Source organism: Salvelinus sp. IW2-2015, linkage group LG2 (genome assembly GCF_002910315.2).
Source record: "Salvelinus sp. IW2-2015 linkage group LG2, ASM291031v2, whole genome shotgun sequence".
NCBI lineage: Eukaryota > Metazoa > Chordata > Actinopteri > Salmoniformes > Salmonidae > Salvelinus > Salvelinus sp. IW2-2015.
The window spans coordinates 33,560,354-33,580,521 of NC_036839.1; the positions used below are offsets into that span (position 1 = coordinate 33,560,354).

At 44.3% G+C, this 20,168-nt stretch overlaps 3 protein-coding genes across 6 annotated transcripts; 1 reads left to right on the forward strand and 2 right to left on the reverse strand.

The window, feature by feature from the left end:
• The first annotated feature begins 16 nt into the window (after positions 1–16).
• LOC111978695 (popeye domain-containing 2-like) lies at positions 17–12,630 on the forward strand. 2 transcript variants are annotated; one of them, XM_024008914.2, is made up of 4 exons: positions 17–1,838; positions 3,071–3,179; positions 3,287–3,889; positions 11,707–12,630. In XM_024008914.2, exons 1-3 carry the CDS (start codon positions 1,348–1,350, stop codon positions 3,839–3,841), a joined length of 1,155 nt encoding a protein of 384 aa, XP_023864682.1. In that variant the 5' UTR covers positions 17–1,347; the 3' UTR covers positions 3,842–3,889; positions 11,707–12,630. The 2 variants fall into 2 exon arrangements, with proteins under 2 accessions (XP_023864682.1, XP_023864679.1); XM_024008911.2 differs by having other exon boundaries at positions 11,749–12,630.
• Positions 12,631–12,989: 359 nt separating this feature from the next.
• Positions 12,990–17,323, reverse strand: pla1a (phospholipase A1 member A). Of its 3 annotated transcripts, none has more exons than XR_011481463.1 (11): positions 16,822–17,323; positions 16,392–16,605; positions 16,095–16,272; positions 15,894–16,002; positions 15,323–15,424; positions 15,053–15,145; positions 14,645–14,800; positions 14,127–14,216; positions 13,833–13,941; positions 13,509–13,660; positions 12,990–13,397 (listed from the first exon to the last, which is right to left on the reverse strand). XR_011481463.1 is itself a non-coding variant. In XM_024008884.2 (11 exons), the coding sequence occupies exons 1-11, from the start codon at positions 16,889–16,891 to the stop codon at positions 13,307–13,309; spliced, it is 1,368 nt and encodes a 455-aa protein (XP_023864652.1). In that variant the 5' UTR covers positions 16,892–17,323; the 3' UTR covers positions 12,990–13,306. The 3 variants fall into 3 exon arrangements, 2 of the variants coding, with proteins under 2 accessions (XP_023864652.1, XP_023864668.1); XM_024008884.2 differs by having other exon boundaries at positions 13,509–13,664; XM_024008900.2 differs by lacking the exon at positions 12,990–13,397 and having other exon boundaries at positions 13,579–13,664; positions 13,829–13,941.
• Positions 17,324–17,691: 368 nt separating this feature from the next.
• Positions 17,692–19,472, reverse strand: hsd3b1 (hydroxy-delta-5-steroid dehydrogenase, 3 beta- and steroid delta-isomerase 1). The gene is made up of 3 exons (XM_024008949.2): positions 19,045–19,472; positions 18,766–18,930; positions 17,692–18,617 (listed from the first exon to the last, which is right to left on the reverse strand). Exons 1-3 carry the CDS (start codon positions 19,193–19,195, stop codon positions 17,809–17,811), a joined length of 1,125 nt encoding a protein of 374 aa, XP_023864717.1. The 5' UTR covers positions 19,196–19,472; the 3' UTR covers positions 17,692–17,808.
• Between the last annotated feature and the right edge of the window lie 696 nt (positions 19,473–20,168).

The window sequence follows — 20,168 nt, forward strand, 5'->3', positions numbered from 1 at the left end:
TTTATGCTGAACCATAGACATAACTAGACATGAGAAAAGGCCGGCTATACTTCCTGTCACCCTGCAAAAACGTCCTGGTAGGACGGGCCTTTGATGTTCTTACTGTTCAAGGCTGACTGGTGACAACTGCTCTGGTATGCACTTTGGCTTCTAATAACTTCTGCTCCAGCCAACACTTGGCACATCTGAATTTTTAAAAGGAATTGGTGTGCTCAAATGTTTGTGGTAGAAAGTATTTGGGTGCTGGATTCCAAAAGGCATATATTTAAAGAAAGGAAAAGTCCACTCTGGAAAATTCTTTACCTTTAAATGTATTATTTTAACAGCAGAGGTCAGAGCAAATGCACGCATCTTATGTGGTGTGAAGGCACGTTCTAGTCTGACAACTTTTTGTGTCTTGATATCCCAAGGGGTATGATCAAAGCCACTCACTTCACCACGACCCCTATTCCAGTAACACTTGGACTAGTCCTCTGACTGGTGGGCATGGTATGTCAACTATGGGGGAAGGGGGTTCATTATGTAAACCTGATCTACTCTGTAATTCTACCTATTTCAGAATCTCTAAATATGCACCCACACTCTGGCCCAGTGAGGTTTAGGGGCAAATAGTGATTCTGGTGAAAACATTGTTTAGGTCTGGCAGAAGGGAGAGTTCCTCTTGGTGTGACTTACCTGGAGGCATGACCAGAGCTGCTCTATATGCACCCAGTAGAGCCCGGAGCATAAACTGTTCACTGTACCCTGCAATTACATCTGCTCTGCACATGTGACTAATAAACTCTGTCACTTCTCACTCCTCCCTCTCTCCAGCAGTGTTATGTTAAGTAGCTGGTCTGCTTTCTGTCTGTGGCTCTACTCCTTGGGTTTCAATTCCAAACATGGTTATCCTTCTAGGGGTCTCTCTCTCTCTCTCTCTGCTGCCAACTGTGAGCACTCCAGAGCAAACAAATGGGTGAGGAGAAATAGAAAGAAAATCTATAGACAGACAAATCATTGAAGGGACGAGAGGGAGGGAGAGACGCACAATGTGAGAAATCCATTCCAATTGTATTTATGGTGTAATAACCGAATAAAGACACATCGTGTACTCCGGCTATATGTAAGGGAACATAATTTTTTCAACGTTTTCTCAGTTTTGACTGAACTTTTGAGAAGTAGACCAACTCCAGTGACAATTGTTCAGTCTCACTGATAAAGCAACAAAAACTTCAAGCTTCAGTGGAGGACAACCTTTTTCTACCAGCTTTGACCTCTGGTATCTTTTGTAAACTTTGGAATATAACACACTTTTTAAAACTTATTGAACAACTAGATGTTTGGTTTGGAATAACAGCCTCCCTTACCATGTGTGCAGACAACTCCACCCTGTTGGAGGCGGTTCTCTACGGCCATCCACCATGCGATGGCTGGACCAACAACACTGAGGGGGCCTTTTACCACCTGGGCAACACAGTCTTGTTCCTTGGGTACATGGGAGGCAGCGGCGCCTATGGCTGCCTGTTCATATTTGGTTTCCTGACGATTGCCTTCACCTGCCTGGCCTTGTGGGGCTGGATGACCATGTGTGGGGTGGATGTGTGCACCTGGAACTTGCTACTGCTGGTGGCCTGTGTGCTCCAGATCTGCCACCTCGTATACAGGCTGCAACAGGATGGCCTGGCCAGCGAGGAGCTGTTGGCACTCTACTCAGCCGTCTACCAGCCTCTGGACGTTCCCGTACAGGTGTTCAAAGACATTGTGGGTGCCTGTGAGAACAAAGTGCTAGGGGTAGAGGAGACGTATGCGGTGGAGGGCAAGACGCCCATTGACCAGCTCTCCTTTCTGCTGTCTGGGAGGTGAGTGAGGGAAAGGTGTACATTCCAGTGTAAGTCCCAATTCCAGTGTTCATTCTTGGTAGTATGCTACTGTAGATATTGGAAAAGACTGGAGTCTTGTTTTAGTTAGGTTGCTGGAGTAACAGTAAATTGTAGTTTAGTTAAATTGCTGATGTCAGATTGCAATTGTCATGTTGTTGTGAGTGTTCCTAGTGACAATTGCAATCTGACATCAGCAATTTAACTAAACTACAATTTACTGTTACTCCAGCAACTTAACTAAAACAAGACTCCAGTCTTTTCCAAGAAGTTAATGTTCTGAGTGTGGTTAGTGTTCCCCGCATAGTGCTTTATCTCTTGATCTGTCTGTCAAACAACGACAATGACCCAAACTAGGGCTCATGGAAACCTGAGAGAGGGATATTACTTACCAACGATATAATTAAACATGGAACACTTTCAAGAGGTCATGTGTCCTAAGGAGTGACTCCGTTGCTTGTTGGCTAAGATTGAATTTAGTGTGTGTATGTTGGGTTTGGGAAGGTGTGGTTATATTATCCGAGCCCCAGACGTTGTAAAATACAGAGTATTTGTGTCACTGACTCACTGTAGTGTACTTGCTCCCCTTAGAGGCAGGGTGCCAGAGCTGGGTCAAATACTTTACTTTCAAGTATTTGAGGTGTACCTGATTTAGCTCATTTGGGACTATTCCATTGGTTCCATTGTACCAGGCAAATTAAATGACGCGCTGTTCAAGTAATTTAAACAATATGATGTATTTCACCCAGGTCTGTTGGCTGCTGCTAAGTTGTTGTGAAAGCTTTATATTTGGTGCTCTCCTGAGGTTGTGTACCAACACAGTAAACTAACTCCTATACGACCTCTAAAATTAAATGTTCATACACTATAATAACATTTGCAAATAACATTTGGTGTTATAAGATGACGTCTGTTTATGCCATTTTTATGACTAACAATTCCAGGTTTCACTGACTTCAAACGAATGCCATAAACGTGAAGTCATACCTGAAAGAGCACTGAGGGAATGTCTGTGACTTGTAAACCAAGAATAGATGTTTTTCTCTCTTGGATCACTTCCCTTGAGTTTTGAGTTTAACTTGTTTCAAGGTTTTGGATCAAGTCTAGTGATGTGTATCTTCTCCCTCTCTCTCTTCTCTTATCATCACCTATTCATGCTTTCTCCCTTCTCCTTCTCTCTTACTAACCTTGTCCTTTCCTGCTCTCCTTGGTAGGATCCGTGTGTCTCTGGATGGACAGTTCCTCCATTACATCTTCCCCCACAAGTTCCTGGACTCTCCTGAGTGGGAGTCTCTCCGACCCAACGAAGAGGGGAACTTTCAGGTACTGGACAAATGCTCGCCATTCATTCATCCAGTCATTCATTGATTTATGAACATTCCGCCTTTCCCTTCACTCTCACCCTGACCATCTATCACCCTGAACCTCAGGTGACCCTGACAGCGGAGACGGACTGCCGCTACATCTCATGGCGTCGGTGCCGCCTTTACATGCTTCTGTCCAAGGAGCGCTACATTGCCCGCCTCTTCTCCATCATGCTGGGCAGCGACATCGCCGACAAGCTCTACTCACTCAACGACAAGCTCTTCGCAAAGAGCGGCGTGCGCCTCGACATCCGCTTGCCCAGCCTCTACCATGTCCTGGCCCCCTCCTCCCTGGGCAGCGAGGGTGAGGTCTATAGTGGTAGTGGGAGTGCCAGGGACCAGGTAGCCCCAGTGGAGCAGCAGGAAGCAGCAGTGGTGGATGTGGACCCGGTTCCAGCCTACCAGAGGTCAGAGCCTCCAACACCCCTGACCCCCCGGCTGCAGATCCGAGAGAAGACCCCCACCCCATCTCGGCCAACCCCCTGCCAACCATCCCAGCGCCAGCCCTCAGACATGGAGATGCCATCTGGTGAGGACTCTACCAGCCTGGTCCTGGAAGACTTTGCGGATATGACCGGGTCCTTAATGGATTATGGGAGTGAGAGGGATTATTTGAGGTAGATGGCAGGTTGCTGGAGCTAACACAGTTGGCCACTACTTAAGATACATGTAAGTACACCTGCGTGCAGTGAGAGGGTGGGCTGGGCAGGGGATGCGTGTGTGTTTTGCTTGCTGTGTCCACTCACTAATCCAGCTTTGGTCTGGCCATGCCATGTGGTAAAGAACCTCATTTAAACTTTGCAATGATTTTCTGTTTGTTATCTTACATATTCAATCTATCTTATACAGAGGCTATGCACTGCTTGCTCTTTCGCCTTCTAAAATTATATGAAAGTTTAGAGAGTGAGTTAGTAAAATCGATACATTTTTTGGTAAAAATTAATGAGCCTGAGAGGAAGAACATTGGATTGATCAAAGAGTTGGCAGAACTGGGACACCTCGCCTCTTGGGTACCCACCCAACCCCAAAGGCCTCTGTCTCTTGTTTCTAAAGTTTACCTTCACTCCATCTCAATGTAGATCTGAAGTCTCAAACTCTCCACCCCCAAAACTTTAGCTGTTTTAATTCTTTACATGTACACTCCCCTACGTATTTATTTGGACAGTGAAGCGCAACTTTTTATTTGGCTCTATACTCCAGCATTTTGGATTTGAGATCAAATGTTTTATGAGGTGACAGTACAGAATGTCGCCTTTTATTTGAGGCTATTTTCATACATATCTGTTTTACCGTTTAGAAATGAAAGAACTTTATGTATCTAGTCCCCCCATTCGAAGGTGTCATACGTATTTGGACAAATCCACTTATTGTGTATTAAATTTGGTCCCATATTCCTAGCACGCAATGACTACATCAAGCTCATGACCCTACAAACTTGTTGGCTGCATTTGCAATTTGTTTTGGTTGTGTTTTTGGATTATGTTGTGCCCAATAGAAATGAATGATAAATAATGTTGTCATTTGAGTCACTTTTAGTGTAAATAAGAATAGAATATGTTTCTGAACACCTCTACATTAATGTGGATGCTACCATGATTACGGATAATCATAAATGAATCGTGAGAAAGTTAGTGGCAAACAGTGCATTCAGAAAGTATTCATACCCCTTGATTTGTTCCACATTTTGTTACAACCAGAATTCAAAATGGGTTAGATTCCCCCCCCCCCCCTACACAATGCCCCATAATGACAAAGTGAAAACATGTTTTAAGAAATGTTTACAAATATATAGAAAAATGTATGACAGAAATATCTTATTTACATACGCATTCACACCCTTGAGTCAATACTTTGTAGAAGCACCTTTGGCAACGTTTACAGTTATGAGTTGTCTTGGGTGTCTTATCAGCTTTGCACATCTTGATTTTGAGATTTTCTCCCATTCTTCCTTGCAGATTTTCTCAAGCTCTTAAGATAGTTGGGGAGTGGCGGTGAACAGCAATCTTAGTCTTTCCAAAGATTTTCAAGGGGATTGAAGTCTGAGCTTTGGCTGGGCCACTCAAGGACTTTCACATTCTTGTTCTGAAGCCATTCCAGCATTGCTTGGGCTGTAAACTTGGGGTCCTTGTCCTGTTGGAACGTAAATCTTTGCCCCAGTCTGTTATTTGCATTCTGAAGCAGGTTCTCATCAAGGATTTGCCCGATTTGCCTCCATTCATTGTCACCTCTATCCTTACCAGTGTCCCAGTTCCTGCTGCTGAAAATCATCCCCATTGCATGATGCTGCCATCACCATGCTTCACGGTAGGGATGGTGTTAGACGGGTGATGAACTGTGCTTGGTTTTCTCCAAACATAGCGCTTTGCATTCAGGCCAAATAGTTCAGTTGTCTCATCAGACCACAGAAACTTTTGCCTTATGCTCCGAGTCTTTCACATGCCTTTTTCTAAGGAGTGGCTTCCGTCTGTCCACTCCTATAAAGCCCAGATTGCTGTAGAGACTGTTGTCCTTCTGGCAGGTTCTCCCATCTCATCCAAGGACCAAGGTACTTCTTGCCCAGATGCTCAGTTTGGTCGTACGGCCAACTCAAACCAGAGTCTGGATAGTTCCATATTTAATTTTTTTTCTCCCAATGAAGGAGACCACTGGGCTCTTGGAACCTTTCAGGACTCTAGAAATTGTTTTATATTCTTCCCCAGATTTATGCCTCATCACAATTCTATCTCGGAGAGGTACAGACATTGTACTTCATGGTATAGTTTCTGTTCTGACATGCACTATCAACTGTGGGACCTTATATAGACAGGTGTGTTTCTTTCTAAATCTAGTCCAAACAATTGAATTGGCCACAGGTGGATTCCAAGTTGTAGCGACATCTCAAGGATGATCAAAGGAAATTTGATGCACCTGAGCTCAATTTGGAGCGTTATAGCAAAGGGGTGTGCATACGTACGTAAATAAGATATTTCTGTATTTCATTTTCAATACATTTTCTTCAAACATTTCTAAAAACCTGTTTTCATTTTGTTATTATGGGGTATTGTGTGTAGATGGCTGAAAACAATCTATATAATCCCCCAAAATGCTAACTGACCCTGTTATTGGTAACCGTGAGAGGTTAGCATGTTTTGCTTCAATAAAAGTGACAAAATACATTATTACCATTCATTGCTATTGGGCACAACATAATCCGAACACAACCAAAACAAACTGCAAATGCATCCAAGTTTGTAGAGACACAAGCTTGATGTAGTCATTGTGTGCTCAGAATATGGACCAAATACCAAACTTTTGACCAAATTTAATACACTATAAGTGAATTTGTCCAAATACTTATGATACCTTCAAAGGGGGGGACAAGATTCATAAAGTGCTGTAATTTCTGAACGGTAAAACAGATACATATGAAAATACCCTCCAATAAATGGTGACATTCTGTACTGTCTCCTCATACAGTGCATTCTGAAACTATTCATACCAATTTACTTTTTTCACATTTTATTACGTTACAGGCTTATTATAAAATGTATAAAATAATTGTTTTTCCTCATCCATCTACACACAATACCCCATAATGAAAAAGTGAAAACAGGTGTTTAGAAATGTCTGCAAATATATAAAAAATGTAAAAACAGAAATACCTTATTTACATACACTACCGTTCAAAAGTTTGGGGTCACTTAGAAATGTCCTTGTTTTGAAAGAAAAGCACATTTTTTGTCCATTTAAAATAACATCAAATTGATCAGAAATATAGTGTAGACATTGTTAATGTTGTAAATGACTATTGTAGCTGGAAATGGCTGATTTTGAATGGAATATCTACATAGGTGTAGAGAGGCCCATTATCAGCAACCATCACTCCTGTGTTCCAATGGCACGTTGTGTTAACTAATCCAAGTTTATCATTTTAAATGGCTAATTGATCATTAGAAAACCCTTTTGCAAATATGTTAGCACAGCTGAAAACTGTTGTTCTGATTAAAGAAGCAATAAAACTGGCCTTCTTTAGACTAGTTGAGTATCTGGAGCATCAGTATTTGTGTGTTCGATTTTAGGCTCAAAATTAAAGCTATTCCATCCGAGAAGTTGCCAAGAAACTGAAGATCTTGTACAACACTGTGTACTCCTCCCTTCACAGAACAGCGCAAACTGGCTCTAACCAGAATAGAAAGAGGAGTGGGAGGCCCAGGTGCACAACTGAGCAAGTGGACAAGTACATTAGAGTGTCTAGTTTGAGAAACAGACACCTCACAAGTCCTCAACTGGTAGCTTCATTAAATAGTACCCGCAAAACACCAGTCTCAATGTCAACAGTGAAGAGGCGACTCCGGGATGCTGGCCTTCTAGGCAGAGTTGCAAAGAAAAAGCCATATCTCAGACTGGCCAATAAAAATAAAAGATTATGATGGGCAAAAGAACACAGACACTGGACAGAGGAACTCTGCCTAGAAGGCCAGCATCCCGGAGTCGCCTCTTCACTGTTGACGTTGAGACTGGTGTTTTGCGGGTACTATTTAATGAAGCTGCCAGTTGAGGACTTGTGAGACGTCTGTTTCTCAAACTAGACACTTGCTTCACACTTGCTTCTTTACCAGGACAACAGTTTTCAGCTGTGCTAACATAATCACAAAAGGGTTTTCTAATGATCAATTAGCCTTTTAAAATGATCAACTTGGATTAGCTAACACATTTACAACATTAACAATGTCTACACTGTATTTCTGATCAATTTGATGATATTTCATTTTTTTTTGCTTTTCTTTCAAAACAAGGACATTTCTAAGTGACCTCAAACTTTTGAACGGTAGTGTAAGTACCCTTTGCTATGAGACTTGAAATTGAGCTCAGGTGCATCCTGTTTCCATTGATCATCCTTATAACTTTATTTTTTATATTTACATTTGACACCTTTTTCTCCCCAATTTTGTGATATCCAATTGGTAGTTACAGTCTTGTCCCATCGCTGCAACTCCTGTACGGACTCGGAAAAAGGCGAAGGTCAAGAGCCACGCGTCCTCCGAAACACGACCCCACCAAGCCACACTACTTCTTGACACACTGCTCTCTTAACCCGGAAGCCAGCCGCACCAATGTATCGGAGGAAACACCATACAGCTGGCGACCAAAGTCAGCGTGCATCCACCCAGCCGCCACAAGGAGTCGCTAGAGCGCGATGGCACAAGGACATACCGGCCGGCCAAACCATCTCCTAACACGTACAACGCTGGGCCAATTGTGCACAGCCTCATGGGTCTCCCGGTTGCGTCACAGGTCGGTATCGAACCCGGATCTGTAGTAACGCCTTAGACCGCTGCGCCACTTGGGAGGCCACCATTGATCATCCTTTATGTTTCTACAACATGGAGTCCACCTGAGGTAAATTCAATTGATTGGACATGATTTGGAAAGCCACACACCTGTCTATATAAGGTCCCACAGTTGTCAGAGCAAAACTCAACCCATTAGGTCAAAGGAATTGTCCGTGGAGCCCTGAGACAGGATTGTGTCGAGGAACAGATCTAGGGAAGGGTACAAAAACATTTCTGCAGCATTGAAGGTCCCCAAGAACAAAGTGGCCTCCATCATTTTTAAATGGAAGAAGTTTGCAACCACCAAGACTCTTCCTAGAGCTGCCCGCCCGGCCAAACTGAGCAATCGGGGGAGAAGGACCTTGGTCAGGGAGGTGATCAAGAACCCGATGGTCACTCTGACAGAGCTCCAGAGTTCCTCTGCGGCGATGGGAGAACCTTCCAGAAGGACAACCATCTCTGCAGCACTCCATCAATCAGGCCTTTATGGTAGAGTGGCCAGGCAGAWGCCACTTCTCAGTAAAAGGCACATAACAGCCCACTTGGAGTTTGCCAAAATGCACCTAAAGGACTCTCAGACCATGAGAAACATGATTCTCTGGTCTGATGAAACCAAGATTGAATGAATGCCAAGCCTGAATGCCAAGCGTTACGTCTGGAGGAAACCTGGCACCATCCTTACGGTGAAGCATAGTGGTGGCAGCATCATGCTCTGGGGATGTTTTTCACCGGCAAGGACTGGGATACTATTCAGGATCGAGGGAAAGATGAACTGAGCAAAGTAGAGAGAGATCCTTAATGAAAACCTTCTCCAGAGCTCCCAGGACCTCAGACTGTGGCGAAGGCTCACCTTCCAATAGGACAACAACCCTAAGCACACAACCAAGACAACACAGAAGTGGATTTGGGACAAGTCTCTGAATGTCCTTGAGTGGCCCTGCCAGAGCCCCGAGTCGAACCCGATCGAACATCTCTGGAGACCTGAAAATAGCTGTGCAGCGACGCTCCCCATCCAACCTGACAGAGCTTGAGAGGATCTGCAGAGAAGAATGTGAGAAACTCTCCAAATACAGGTGTGCAAAGCTTGTAGCATCATACCCAAGAAGACTTGAGGTGGTAGTTGCTGCATTGGTGTTTCAACAAAGTACTGAGTAAAGGGTCTGAATACTTATGTGAATGTATTATTTCAGTTTTATCATTAATACATTTGCAAAAAAATTCAAACAATCTTTTTTTTGCCATCATAATGGGGTATTGTGTGTAGATTGACGAGGGGAAAAAACGATGTAATTCATTTTAGAATAAGGCTGTAACGTTACAAAATGTGGAAAAAGTCAAGGGGTCTGAATACTTTCCGAATGCACTGTAGAAAACATTTGATCTCAAATCCAGAATGCTGGAATATAGAGCCAAAATAAAAGTTTGAGCTTCACTGTCCAAATAAATACGTAGGGAAGTGTATACTGCAGCTTCTCCCTAACTCCTCTCCCAGTGTGTGGCCTGCCCTCTTAGTAGCTAACGTCCTGCTGAGGATGGGTGGAGAGTGTGTGTGTTTGGATTGTGTTCGTTTTCCTAGGTTAGACTGCCCTTTTCCGTCTGTATTCAGGCCAGATGAAAGATACTTTTGTGCTACAGTTTATGAAACCGTTTACAAAGCCGTTTACCTCACAGTGACCCTGATAGCTTATGTTGGTTCAGACAGATGGGGTACCATCTGTATGTATGTTGGAGGTTTGTAGTTTGGAACAGGAAGGGGAGACAGCAGGGTGGGGGTGGGATGCTGGCAGTCAGCTGTGTGTTTTTGTCTGACAAGGATTAGAGCCTGCTGGAAACTTTTGGGATATCCTGGCAGCCAGAGATCCAGTGCCATGCACTTAATCCACGTGCCTACCCACTGCCCCCTCCCTAGCTATCCCAAAATCCTCCCTGACCCAATCGCGGGTCAGATCGTGTTTCGGGCGGAGAGGGGGGTTGGATTCTAGGATAGTTGCTGGGTAGAGGGTGGAGGGCTCTGGCTCTGCTGTCATTGTAATAGCTGCTGACCTTCATGTACAGTCTATGGTCAGTTAGCCAGTGGCTATGGCAAGCAGAGGGGTGAGGTTTCGAGAGGGGTGAGGGTCGACAGGGGTGAGGTATGAAAGAGGGGAGAGGGATGTGGATCATGTGAAAGCAGAGACCAGACACGCTTAGAGAACAGCCCATCACTCCACTATCATTAGCTAGGTTTCCATCCAATTGGCGACAGATTTTCATGCGAATATTCTAAAATCTGCATAAAAGATTCTCCCACCAGAGATGTTTCCATCAAACAAACTTATTGTGGATAAAAGGCTGTTCGTATTAAATAAAAAAATGCAAGTTAAATGGGTTTCTATTGTATTTTTATCTCTACTGATGGTTTTGTCACAAAAAGTGTTGTGTTATATAGCAAATATGCTCACTCTGGTCTTGACACGTGTGCTATATCCAGCAGCTAGCAGATAAAGTGCGGGCAGGCTACTTACATGATGAGATTATTATGGATAATAACGAGAGAATTTTTTTGTCAAATGGCAGCCAAGCATGATCATTATGTCACCAGAATAAGACCCTCGATATTTATTGGCAAGGAGCATGAAGCTCATCACCGTGCAATCTAACCACCCTCCCACTGGGCAAAAAATGGTTGAATTAACATTGTTTCCACGTCATTTAAAAAAAAAAGATTAAATCAATGTGGAAAACTGATCAGATTTGCAAAAAGACATTTCATATTTTTTTCACCCAACTTTTAACCTTAATCCTTCTGTCAACATTTATAAAATTGTATCGGCATTTCCTATTTCCATCAGCCCGGTTGTGACTTTTTTCATGCGTCAAGTAATTCATTTGCATTAAATGGTTGGATGGAAACCAGGTAAGTGTCACATCACAGGTCAATATATCCCTCATCTCTTACTGTTAACCAGTTCGGCTGTCAGGAATGTGAAGACTATGCAAATGTAATTCGACCAATGGGAGCTTTCGTTGTGAGATCATCTTGCAACCTGACACTATACTGTATTTGAGCTGTGAGGCGTGTACATAACATTTAGGGGAAGATTAAACTCTCTCTATACTTGGACAAGGTGAATATGAACTGCCTGCCATTAGGTATGTTGCCGTAGTAACAGTTCAGTTTGTGTTTCTTGACAGTTCATGATAGACCGACCAGTTGTCAATGACCGGTGTTCTCAGTTGATTCCACAGGAGAGGAAACCACTGGGAGTCTACCAATGCGATACCAGAGAGGGAGAGCTCCCTTGGCCCCCACGGACACCTCTATGCTGTGATGGTTTCAACCGGATTGGAAACAGTGGACACGTTCCAGGTCTTTTTACAGTCAGGCTATGCGGATTATCAGATGTCACAACACCTGGCAAAGTGTTTAACATCTCAGGAACCACATTAATATCATATAGCATTCTTCTGAGATGAGCAGCACGACTGCAAAAAAGATGACCTGGAACACAACCATCACTGCCCTGGGTGGAATCAGACCTACCCAACACCAGATCCCACTCTCTCACCTTACCTTACTTCCTCTGGTGTCATCTGTCCGTGACAATATAGGAAAGAGTGAAACCCTGGACACTGAACAGAATTATGTTATATAACTGAATTTATTAGTTAAGGTCACAGACCTCTTTTTATTATGTCACTCACATGTCTCCCATTCATCTGGATGGAAAGCCTTTTGATGTGGATATTGTGTTAGATAGGATTATGATTCAACATTAAAGCAATCATGTGTATTTTATTTTTTAACAGCCGAGGTTGGGCTGGCTAGCTAGGGGCACATTAATCGTGTTTGTTTGTGCAGACATAATCTGAGAGAATAAAGTTTGACAGACAGCATGCTAGAAAGGGATTTATCTTCATACTCACATTTTCCAAAACATGATTCCAAATTGAACAGGCATTTGTTTATGTGAATGTGATATGTCTCACACATTGTACATTTATTTAGTCATTAACATAGAACAAGAGTGTTATGTTTTTGTTTAAAAAAATGGGACTACATATACATATATTTTCATGGGGCCAATGTTTCTTGATAAAGCTCTTGGTGAAAATGCATTACTGTCATTTTATTGTCTATCTCCTCTCTCCTTCATCCTCTGTCAGAAATAATATTGTCTCCAAGTTTATCATCACGAGGCACTCAAAATCAGTTATCACAGTTGCACATTTGTTGCTGAATATGTTGCTCACCCCTGCTTATCAGAACTCAGAGAGTTAAGCCTTTGAGTACAGACAAAAGTCACACATTCCAGAGTTCCCCTTTTATTGTTTTGCTTCAACAGAAGCTCTGAATAAAGTAACATTCAGATGCGTCGGAATGATTATGTACATCAATACTAATGCTGTTAGAATATACTAAAGAAATGTAAAGAAGTAGTTTGGAACTGTTCTGGAATCTGTTTGGCTGTAGGTGGTCCGTCAGTAACATATGACTAGGGTTATAGGATGGCAAAGTTTGTGTGTAGCTGTTTGCAACGGGAGCTATTAGCTGCATGTGTGCGTTTCTGTGTGAGCTAGTCCCAGTAAAACTCTTCTAATTTCCTTTCCTTCATGCCCAATGATAACTATAAGGATAGGCTTCCTCCTTACTGCTTAGACCTATCAAAGCACTCAAAGCATTCATTGATGATGAAGGAAAGGAGACGAGGAAAGGACACAGTTTCAGACTTTTGGGAGGTTGCCAGAGAGAAAGAAACATGCTGGTTCATAGGCTCTGTGTGTGTTTACTACATCAGTAATTCTCACACAGCTGTACGAAATCATGGTTCCATGGAGATCCTCGCCTTACGTCTATCTTGTTCACGCACAATGGCACCACTTCTCTGAAAGAGAAACAAATGAGTTACAGTGTCATATGCATGCACAGGAATGTTGTGTGTGGTGTAGGTAAGTGTGTGAAAGCATGTGTGTTAAATAGATGAAAGGACTTATACCCGACAGAGGGGAATTCTGATATGCAGACAGACACAACGTGGATGTCTCCCTGCCTGTAGAAGTGTGCTCCAGTGTTCTTCAGCTGGATGGAGTCTATCTTACACAGTGGCACTGGGTGGGCTATCACCCTCCTGTACATGGTGCCGTCTGTCTGTCTGAAACACACACACACACACACACACACACACACACACACACACACACACACACACGTCTGTGACTGAGAATATAATCCATGTTTACGTATCATACTGTGAACAGCTGTGAATCATGCTGCGTATACATTTTTGTCTCTAACAGTGAGGGTTAGTGGTTGTACCTACAGCCTGAGTCTCTGCTTGGTTTCAGGATGTCCCCCAGTCCTCAGGATCACCTGCACCTCAGCACTCTTGTCCAGGAGGAACACCTCCAGCTGCACCAGGATGTGATGGGCTGGGGAAGAGGAGGAGGAGGAGGGGACGGGATGTAACTTGATCATCATTACATGAGATATTGCTGTATTTAACCATTCAACTGTGGGGTCAAAGTAGTGGGGATGTGTCATAATGAGCATCCAACAATTGTCTGATGGACAGCCAGTCTGTGTTTTTACATAGAGGTAAATGTTGGCTACTCACCACAGAAGGGAGGTGCAGAGGTTGTCAGGAGGAAAAGCTTCTTTAGTTGAGGAAGAGGAAAGACTGTTAAACTACTGTTCTCCAATAACCCTGAAACACACAAGGACACATGCACCTACAAAAGACAGAGTAAGATGTAAAGTAGCCCTTCCTATCACAGTTATGACAGATGAAAGGCCTCCAGAGTACATTTACTGGTTTATCTGTATCAGTCTGTCACTGCATCAGCAGCGCCAGTGCGCCCAGACCAGACATGACACTTGCTAGGTCAGACAGTTGCCCTATCTCTCATTGAGTGAAACCTGACTAAAGTGAACATGGAAAGTGTGCTGGAAAGTTTGAATATTACCAAAATATCCTACGTTTCACGTGATCAAAATCGTTTGTGCATAGTCTACTCTAGGCTACATGTAAAAGGTGGCTATTTATAATATTTACATTTGCATGACCAACATACTCACAGACAGCAGGTTGGTTTAATATCTGGGGAAATAGTGTAATGTTGATGATGTCCTTACCTATTTGTGGACATCTGCCTGGGCAGCCTAAACAGCGCCCCTTGAGGAAGTCCTCATAGCTGGAACAAGGGATGCCAGTCAGTGGGCAGGTCCCGTTCAGTGCGCTTATGTAGACGTGGAGCGCCCTCATGTGGTCACAGATCACATAGCCATACACTGGAAAGTAGACAAGAACTGATCACAAACGAAGATTCTCAGGTAGCCAGAAGCTTACCACTAAATAGCCTATAGGCTAGTAAACATAGTGCTTACTGTTTAGTTAGTGAATAATCAAATAACATCAACAGTTGTTTAAGTTGAAAGACATGTCTGAAGTTGATATGTCTGAAGTTTATATTGAAATTCATACACACTTAGGTTAGGCCTCTTTGCCAATGAAGCATTTTGGCGGCAAAAACACGTACTTACTTGACAAAAACCTGGAGCGCGAGCAACCTGCTTGGTCCATCCCGCCGTTTAGAAAGAAGTCTGCATGGCCGACAGGGATGGAGATGCCGAAATCTGAGAGAAAAGGATGATAATTGATGTCGAATGGCTGATACCAGGACATTGTCATGTTGTCATTCCAGTGAACAGTGAGACTTTTGAAATAGAGTAGGCCTAAGAGGAAAAGATGGAATGATAGCAGAAATCTCTTTGCAATAAAAATGATTATTTGTGTGTAGCCTATTCTCTCACAGTCGGAGTCAGTGTGGATGGCCTCCACAAACAGTGCATCTGAGGGGTCAAGACGGTCAAACGTGTCGGCTCTTTTAAACATGGGTCCAGCCGGGTCCAGACCTACAGCAGGAGATACAGAGGTCAGTAGGGGATAGATAGAGTACTGCATCAGAGACAGTGATGACAAACACAAATACACACACACAGAGCGCCTGTGAACTACTGCACTAAAGCATTCAGACTACTTCATATCACAGCACTGAAGGCCTCTACTCAGACAAAAACATCAGTGATAGTGTACAGACAGACAATCGTATGTATTATTGTGTCGTTRTCCGACTTCAGAAGGGTAACGTCTCCCTCTTTAACAAATTCAGCTCATTGCTTTTCAATATCAGCTGTTGTTGTTTTCCAGAGCTGTCTCTCTCTTTGAAAACCTAATTCAGTCAGATTGGCAGAGATGAGACGGTCTGTGAGTGACTAGCCTGCTTTGTGGTGACCAGTCTCTGTCTGGCCCTGTTGAGCCTTGTTCTGCAGACAGAAGGTGCCCTGTGGAACTGTTAATGGGTCAGACACAGATGGAGCTCACCTGTAATTCTTCCTATCTTGCCCTTGAACAGGGTCCCCACGAATCCAGACACATGTGCCCCAAGACTAACCCCAATGAAGTGAAATGACTCCAGTTTGCATCCATGGTTCTGTGGGACTGACATCACACCTCCTTTATTTTCATTACTTTTAACTTAATTTGCTGTCAGAGTAAACATAAACAAATGAGGAGCTCCCTGACCTGGAGCTGGTTGATGAGGACAGAGATCTGGATGGCCACCTCCTTGTAGTTCTCCACCACCATGTTGTAGGCGAGTGAGGCCCCATAGACCCAGTCCACCACCACCACGTTGGCATCCTGCACCCGCAGCAGAGCCTGGGCCAGCTGCTTCACCCAGGACGGCTTACTGCCCAGAGCACTGGGAGGGAGGGAGGAAAGGGGAGGTGGAGGGAGGGAGGGAGGGATAACTTATATGTTTTATGTGTAGAGTATGAATATACCTTGGCAAGTTTTTGACCTCCCTCCCTTTCTCCTTACCTGTATCCATGGACAATTATCTTGGTGGGTTGGGAGGAGTTGAAGTAGGAGGTGTTGTTGCTGAGGAAGTCCTGACTGAAGAGGCTGGCACAGTCTGTATTCTTGCGTGTCAAGAGCAGGTACTGCACCTGTAGCTTGCTGCCCTGCTGATGGTACTCCAGCCAGGTCGTGTTGTTGAAGTCAGCACATTCTGATCTGGGATCCTCATCTTCCCCTGCAGGTTCAGAGGAGAAATGTCCATAAAGAACCTTGAGAACAACACCAACAACAACAATGACAGATGCACCATTTGCACAATTTTTTATAATTCTTTACATCTACAGTAACATGGCATATGCTATAATAAATATGCTTAGAGGAAGGTTAGTATATTAATTTAATAGAAATGTATTAGGAAAAAGCTTCTGCAATAGAGATGAGTTGTACTTACCTACTGCAGATGTAATGTAGAAGGCTAGAATACTGAGAATAGTTTGCACTGTTTTCAGTTTCCAGCCCATTGTCTTGAAAGAAGAGTATCAAGAATGGTAACTTGGCTTTACCAGTTAGGTTGGTGAACTGTGCCTCAGATCCTCAGCGTTGGAAACTCTCTTTTCCCTCTCAGCAGTCCTTGTAGCTATGCAATAACTATGCAATAACTCACTTTGGTTCTAGAAATGTCATTCAACCCTCTACTGGTCAACAGTGGCCACAAAAGGGCAGGAATCTACTTAAAAGAATGAAGTTGAACACAACGTTATTTCACAATGCCTGGCATTGAAATAGTTAGTTACACAGTAACAGAGATGGGGGTTGGGAGAATTTCCTTCCCTGCTTTCTTGCAAAGCTCAGCTGGCACAGTAAACTAGCCTTATGAAAATGTACCCACATACCTCTCCTGCTCCAGTCGTTCGTCAGTGTGTTGTTTAGGACCCAGTGCTTAGTCTATATGGGGGGTCGTGGATCCATGACCTCACTGGTGATCAATGCCTGTTTGTTTTAATACTAAACTCCGCTGTCTGAGTGACAATCCCACTGTGTCTCATGGTGAGTTCATTTCAGCAATGGATTCATACTAGTCTACCCTTATACTCATCCATGTGACTATAGAGATGGACCTGCAACTCTAATCAGACTGTAGTAGTTCAGCTTTTATTTAAGAAAATAATCCTCCTCTCTGGAGAACTAGGTCAAGGACATGTAGGCCTATTGTGTCTGGGATTGAGAATACAGTGTCAGTCTCCATCTATTTCTGATGAAATCAAATGTGTCAGGCTGAGTGGTCATAAGTGAGAACAGACCGAGAAAGAACATGTTCAGAGATTGTTTTTCACACAACTTTAATATAAACTTTTACAGAGTGCAGTAATGAGGATTAGACACTTGGACTGGGGATGGTGAGCTATATGCTATGTGTTATTAGCAGATCGTGGGGCAATTATTTTGCCTTACTTCTCTCTCTCTCCTTGGGTAACTGGGAAGCCACCCAATCCATGGTCCGCTTGCGTGCCTCCTCCCAGCTGTACCGTGGGGCGTACCCCATGTCCCTCTGAGCCCTCCGATAGGAGAAGCTGAAGGGCGTGTTCAGCATGGTGAGGAGCTGCCGGTTTATGGGCGGTGTGAAGCGCTTGAAGGGGCAGAGCAGTATCTGCAGCATCTCCATGAGGAAACAGAAGAGGTAGAGGACTGGGATGGGCAGGATAGGCTTCTCCTGGATGCTGAAGCCCAGCGGCGACAACACAGCATGGTTGAAGTCAGAGTAGCTGACAGGCGGCGTGTCGTCTGAGATGTAGTAGAAGTTCCCTCCGATGGCGGCTCTCCGCTGGGGGTCTCGCAGAGCGCGGGCGGCCTGGAGGTGGGCCAGGGCCGCATTCCCCACGTATACAGGGTTCACCTGGGCCTCCGGGCGGGAGGTCCGGTACAACATATCCCCGTTCCGAATCCCGTCTCCCATATGGCCCAGCAGGAAACGGCAGCCCTCTCCATAGATGTACATGGGTCGGAGGGCGCAGGTGGCCAGCCGGCCCCCATTCTGGAGCACCTCACCCTGGGCTTGCAGTGTGACCTGCTCGGCCTCCTTCTTGGTCTTGCTGTAGGGGAACTTTAGGGAGCATGTGTAGGGTGTGTTCTCATCACCGTTGATGATGGGGTCTCCGTTGGCGTTGGGGCCGGCCACCTCGATGCTGCTGGTGTAGATGAAGGACACCACATTCTCCTGGACGCATGTCTCCAGAAGGAGCTGGGTTCCTGAGGAAGATATCAGATGAATGAGTACATCAGCAGGGTCAATTCCATTTTCAAGCGCAGCTCAAGTATTTGAAAGCATTGGACATGTGTATTTCACTCAGGTCTGCTGCCAATCCCAACCCAAAGCTYCAGTAAAATCTGATCATACCTTTGACGTTGACCCTGTGAAGCTCACTGTAGACCACCTTCCCGGTGACGTCTATGAGGGACGCAGTGTGGAAGACTAGCGATGCTCCCTTGCACGCTCTCCTCAGCAGCTCACTATCACTAATGTCCCCCTCAAATACACTTACCAGCGTGTCCCCTCTGATCTCTGACAACAAACCAATCAGAGAAGAAACAAACCAAAGAAAAGTTGTAAAATATCAATATTTACACTAACCCTAGTAGTGAGAGAGAAAAGAAGGAGAGCTGGTAAAGTATTTACCTTCCAGACACTGTATGAGTTGTGGTCGGACATGTATGTCCAGCATACGGATCTCTGTGAGCTTGTCTTCCTCCAGCAGCAGTCGGACCAGCCTCTCTCCCAGGAACCCACAGGCTCCTGTCACCACACACACATCACCTTGCAGAGACATGGCCCAGTCCAAACTCTGAACCTACTACCCCTTTCAGAAAACTCCCTTTCCTAGGCACTGGGAATGACCAATGCTCTTTGTCCCGTCCTAAAACTCCTCTGCTATCCCGGGGGCATGGCAGACACTAACTTAACACCCCTCTCTGAAAACTCCCCTTTTCTAGCCTGAGGGAATGTGCTAGAAGTGCCGGTAACTGCCACTCTGGGGTGAGAAGTGAGGCAAGGTCTACAGGCAGGCATACGCAGAGAGGGAGGGAGGACRGGGATGTTTTATTTCCCAGTATCTGCCAAGGACGGACGCCAAGGCTACAGGTCCCAGACCAGCTATGGAAAACAAAAGACTTGAATGTCAAGGCGACGTCTGACTAACAATTTGTTTTTGTCTCCTGTTGACAGTGATAAACTGACCAGAGTCAGTTTATCAGATTTAGTGGCTCTGGCTGGTTTATTTTGACAGGCTTGGCCACTGATTCTCTACATGCTCTATAAAACATCTATATATTCATCCTGTGTCATTTATTCCAGATTTTAAACCTAATCCGGATCTGCATTAGGATCAGCTTGGTCATGAGTAGCATATGTTGAAGTAGTTTTATCCTCTCATAAACTGCCAAGTGTATGTGATTGCAGGTGGTTTTGTGACATTTTGAACAGCTCAAGATTCTAGAGTAACATACTGGACATGTCTGTTATGGGAGGGTTTTAAAAAGATGGTTTAGGTGTCTGTTGAGTTTGTTTCCAGTTTCATAAGCTCTCCATCTCCCTGTGATAGCAGACGTGTTAGTAGACCTTGGTCTGGTATTAGGGCCTCCCTCTCTGCTGTCTTATCTGGAGGATTAAGGATAATGTCACTGTGCCAAGGCCACAGCTGAAACATGCAAAGACCTCCATGTTCAACTCACATCCCTTCAACTCAATCAACCCCTCTAGACTAGTTAGTGGGATGACATGTTAGATTGTGTGGTGTTTGGTTT

Coding starts and splice junctions, on each gene's coding strand:
- LOC111978695 (XM_024008914.2), top strand. CDS start 1,348: ATGTGTGCAGACAACTCCACCCTGTTGGAGGCGGTTCTCTACGGCCAT. Junction 1,839..3,070: donor TCCTTTCTGCTGTCTGGGAG/GTGAGTGAGGGA, acceptor TCTCCTTGGTAG/GATCCGTGTGTCTCTGGATG. Junction 3,180..3,286: donor ACGAAGAGGGGAACTTTCAG/GTACTGGACAAA, acceptor CCTGAACCTCAG/GTGACCCTGACAGCGGAGAC.
- pla1a (XM_024008884.2), bottom strand. CDS start 16,891: ATGGGCTGGAAACTGAAAACAGTGCAAACTATTCTCAGTATTCTAGCC. Junction 16,273..16,391: donor ATAATTGTCCATGGATACAG/GTAAGGAGAAAG, acceptor CCTCCCTCCCAG/TGCTCTGGGCAGTAAGCCGT. Junction 13,665..13,832: donor ACCAAGCAGAGACTCAGGCT/GTAGGTACAACC, acceptor TGTGTGTTTCAG/ACAGACAGACGGCACCATGT.
- hsd3b1 (XM_024008949.2), bottom strand. CDS start 19,195: ATGTCTCTGCAAGGTGATGTGTGTGTGGTGACAGGAGCCTGTGGGTTC. Junction 18,931..19,044: donor ACTCATACAGTGTCTGGAAG/GTAAATACTTTA, acceptor GTTTGTTGTCAG/AGATCAGAGGGGACACGCTG. Junction 18,618..18,765: donor TCACAGGGTCAACGTCAAAG/GTATGATCAGAT, acceptor TATCTTCCTCAG/GAACCCAGCTCCTTCTGGAG.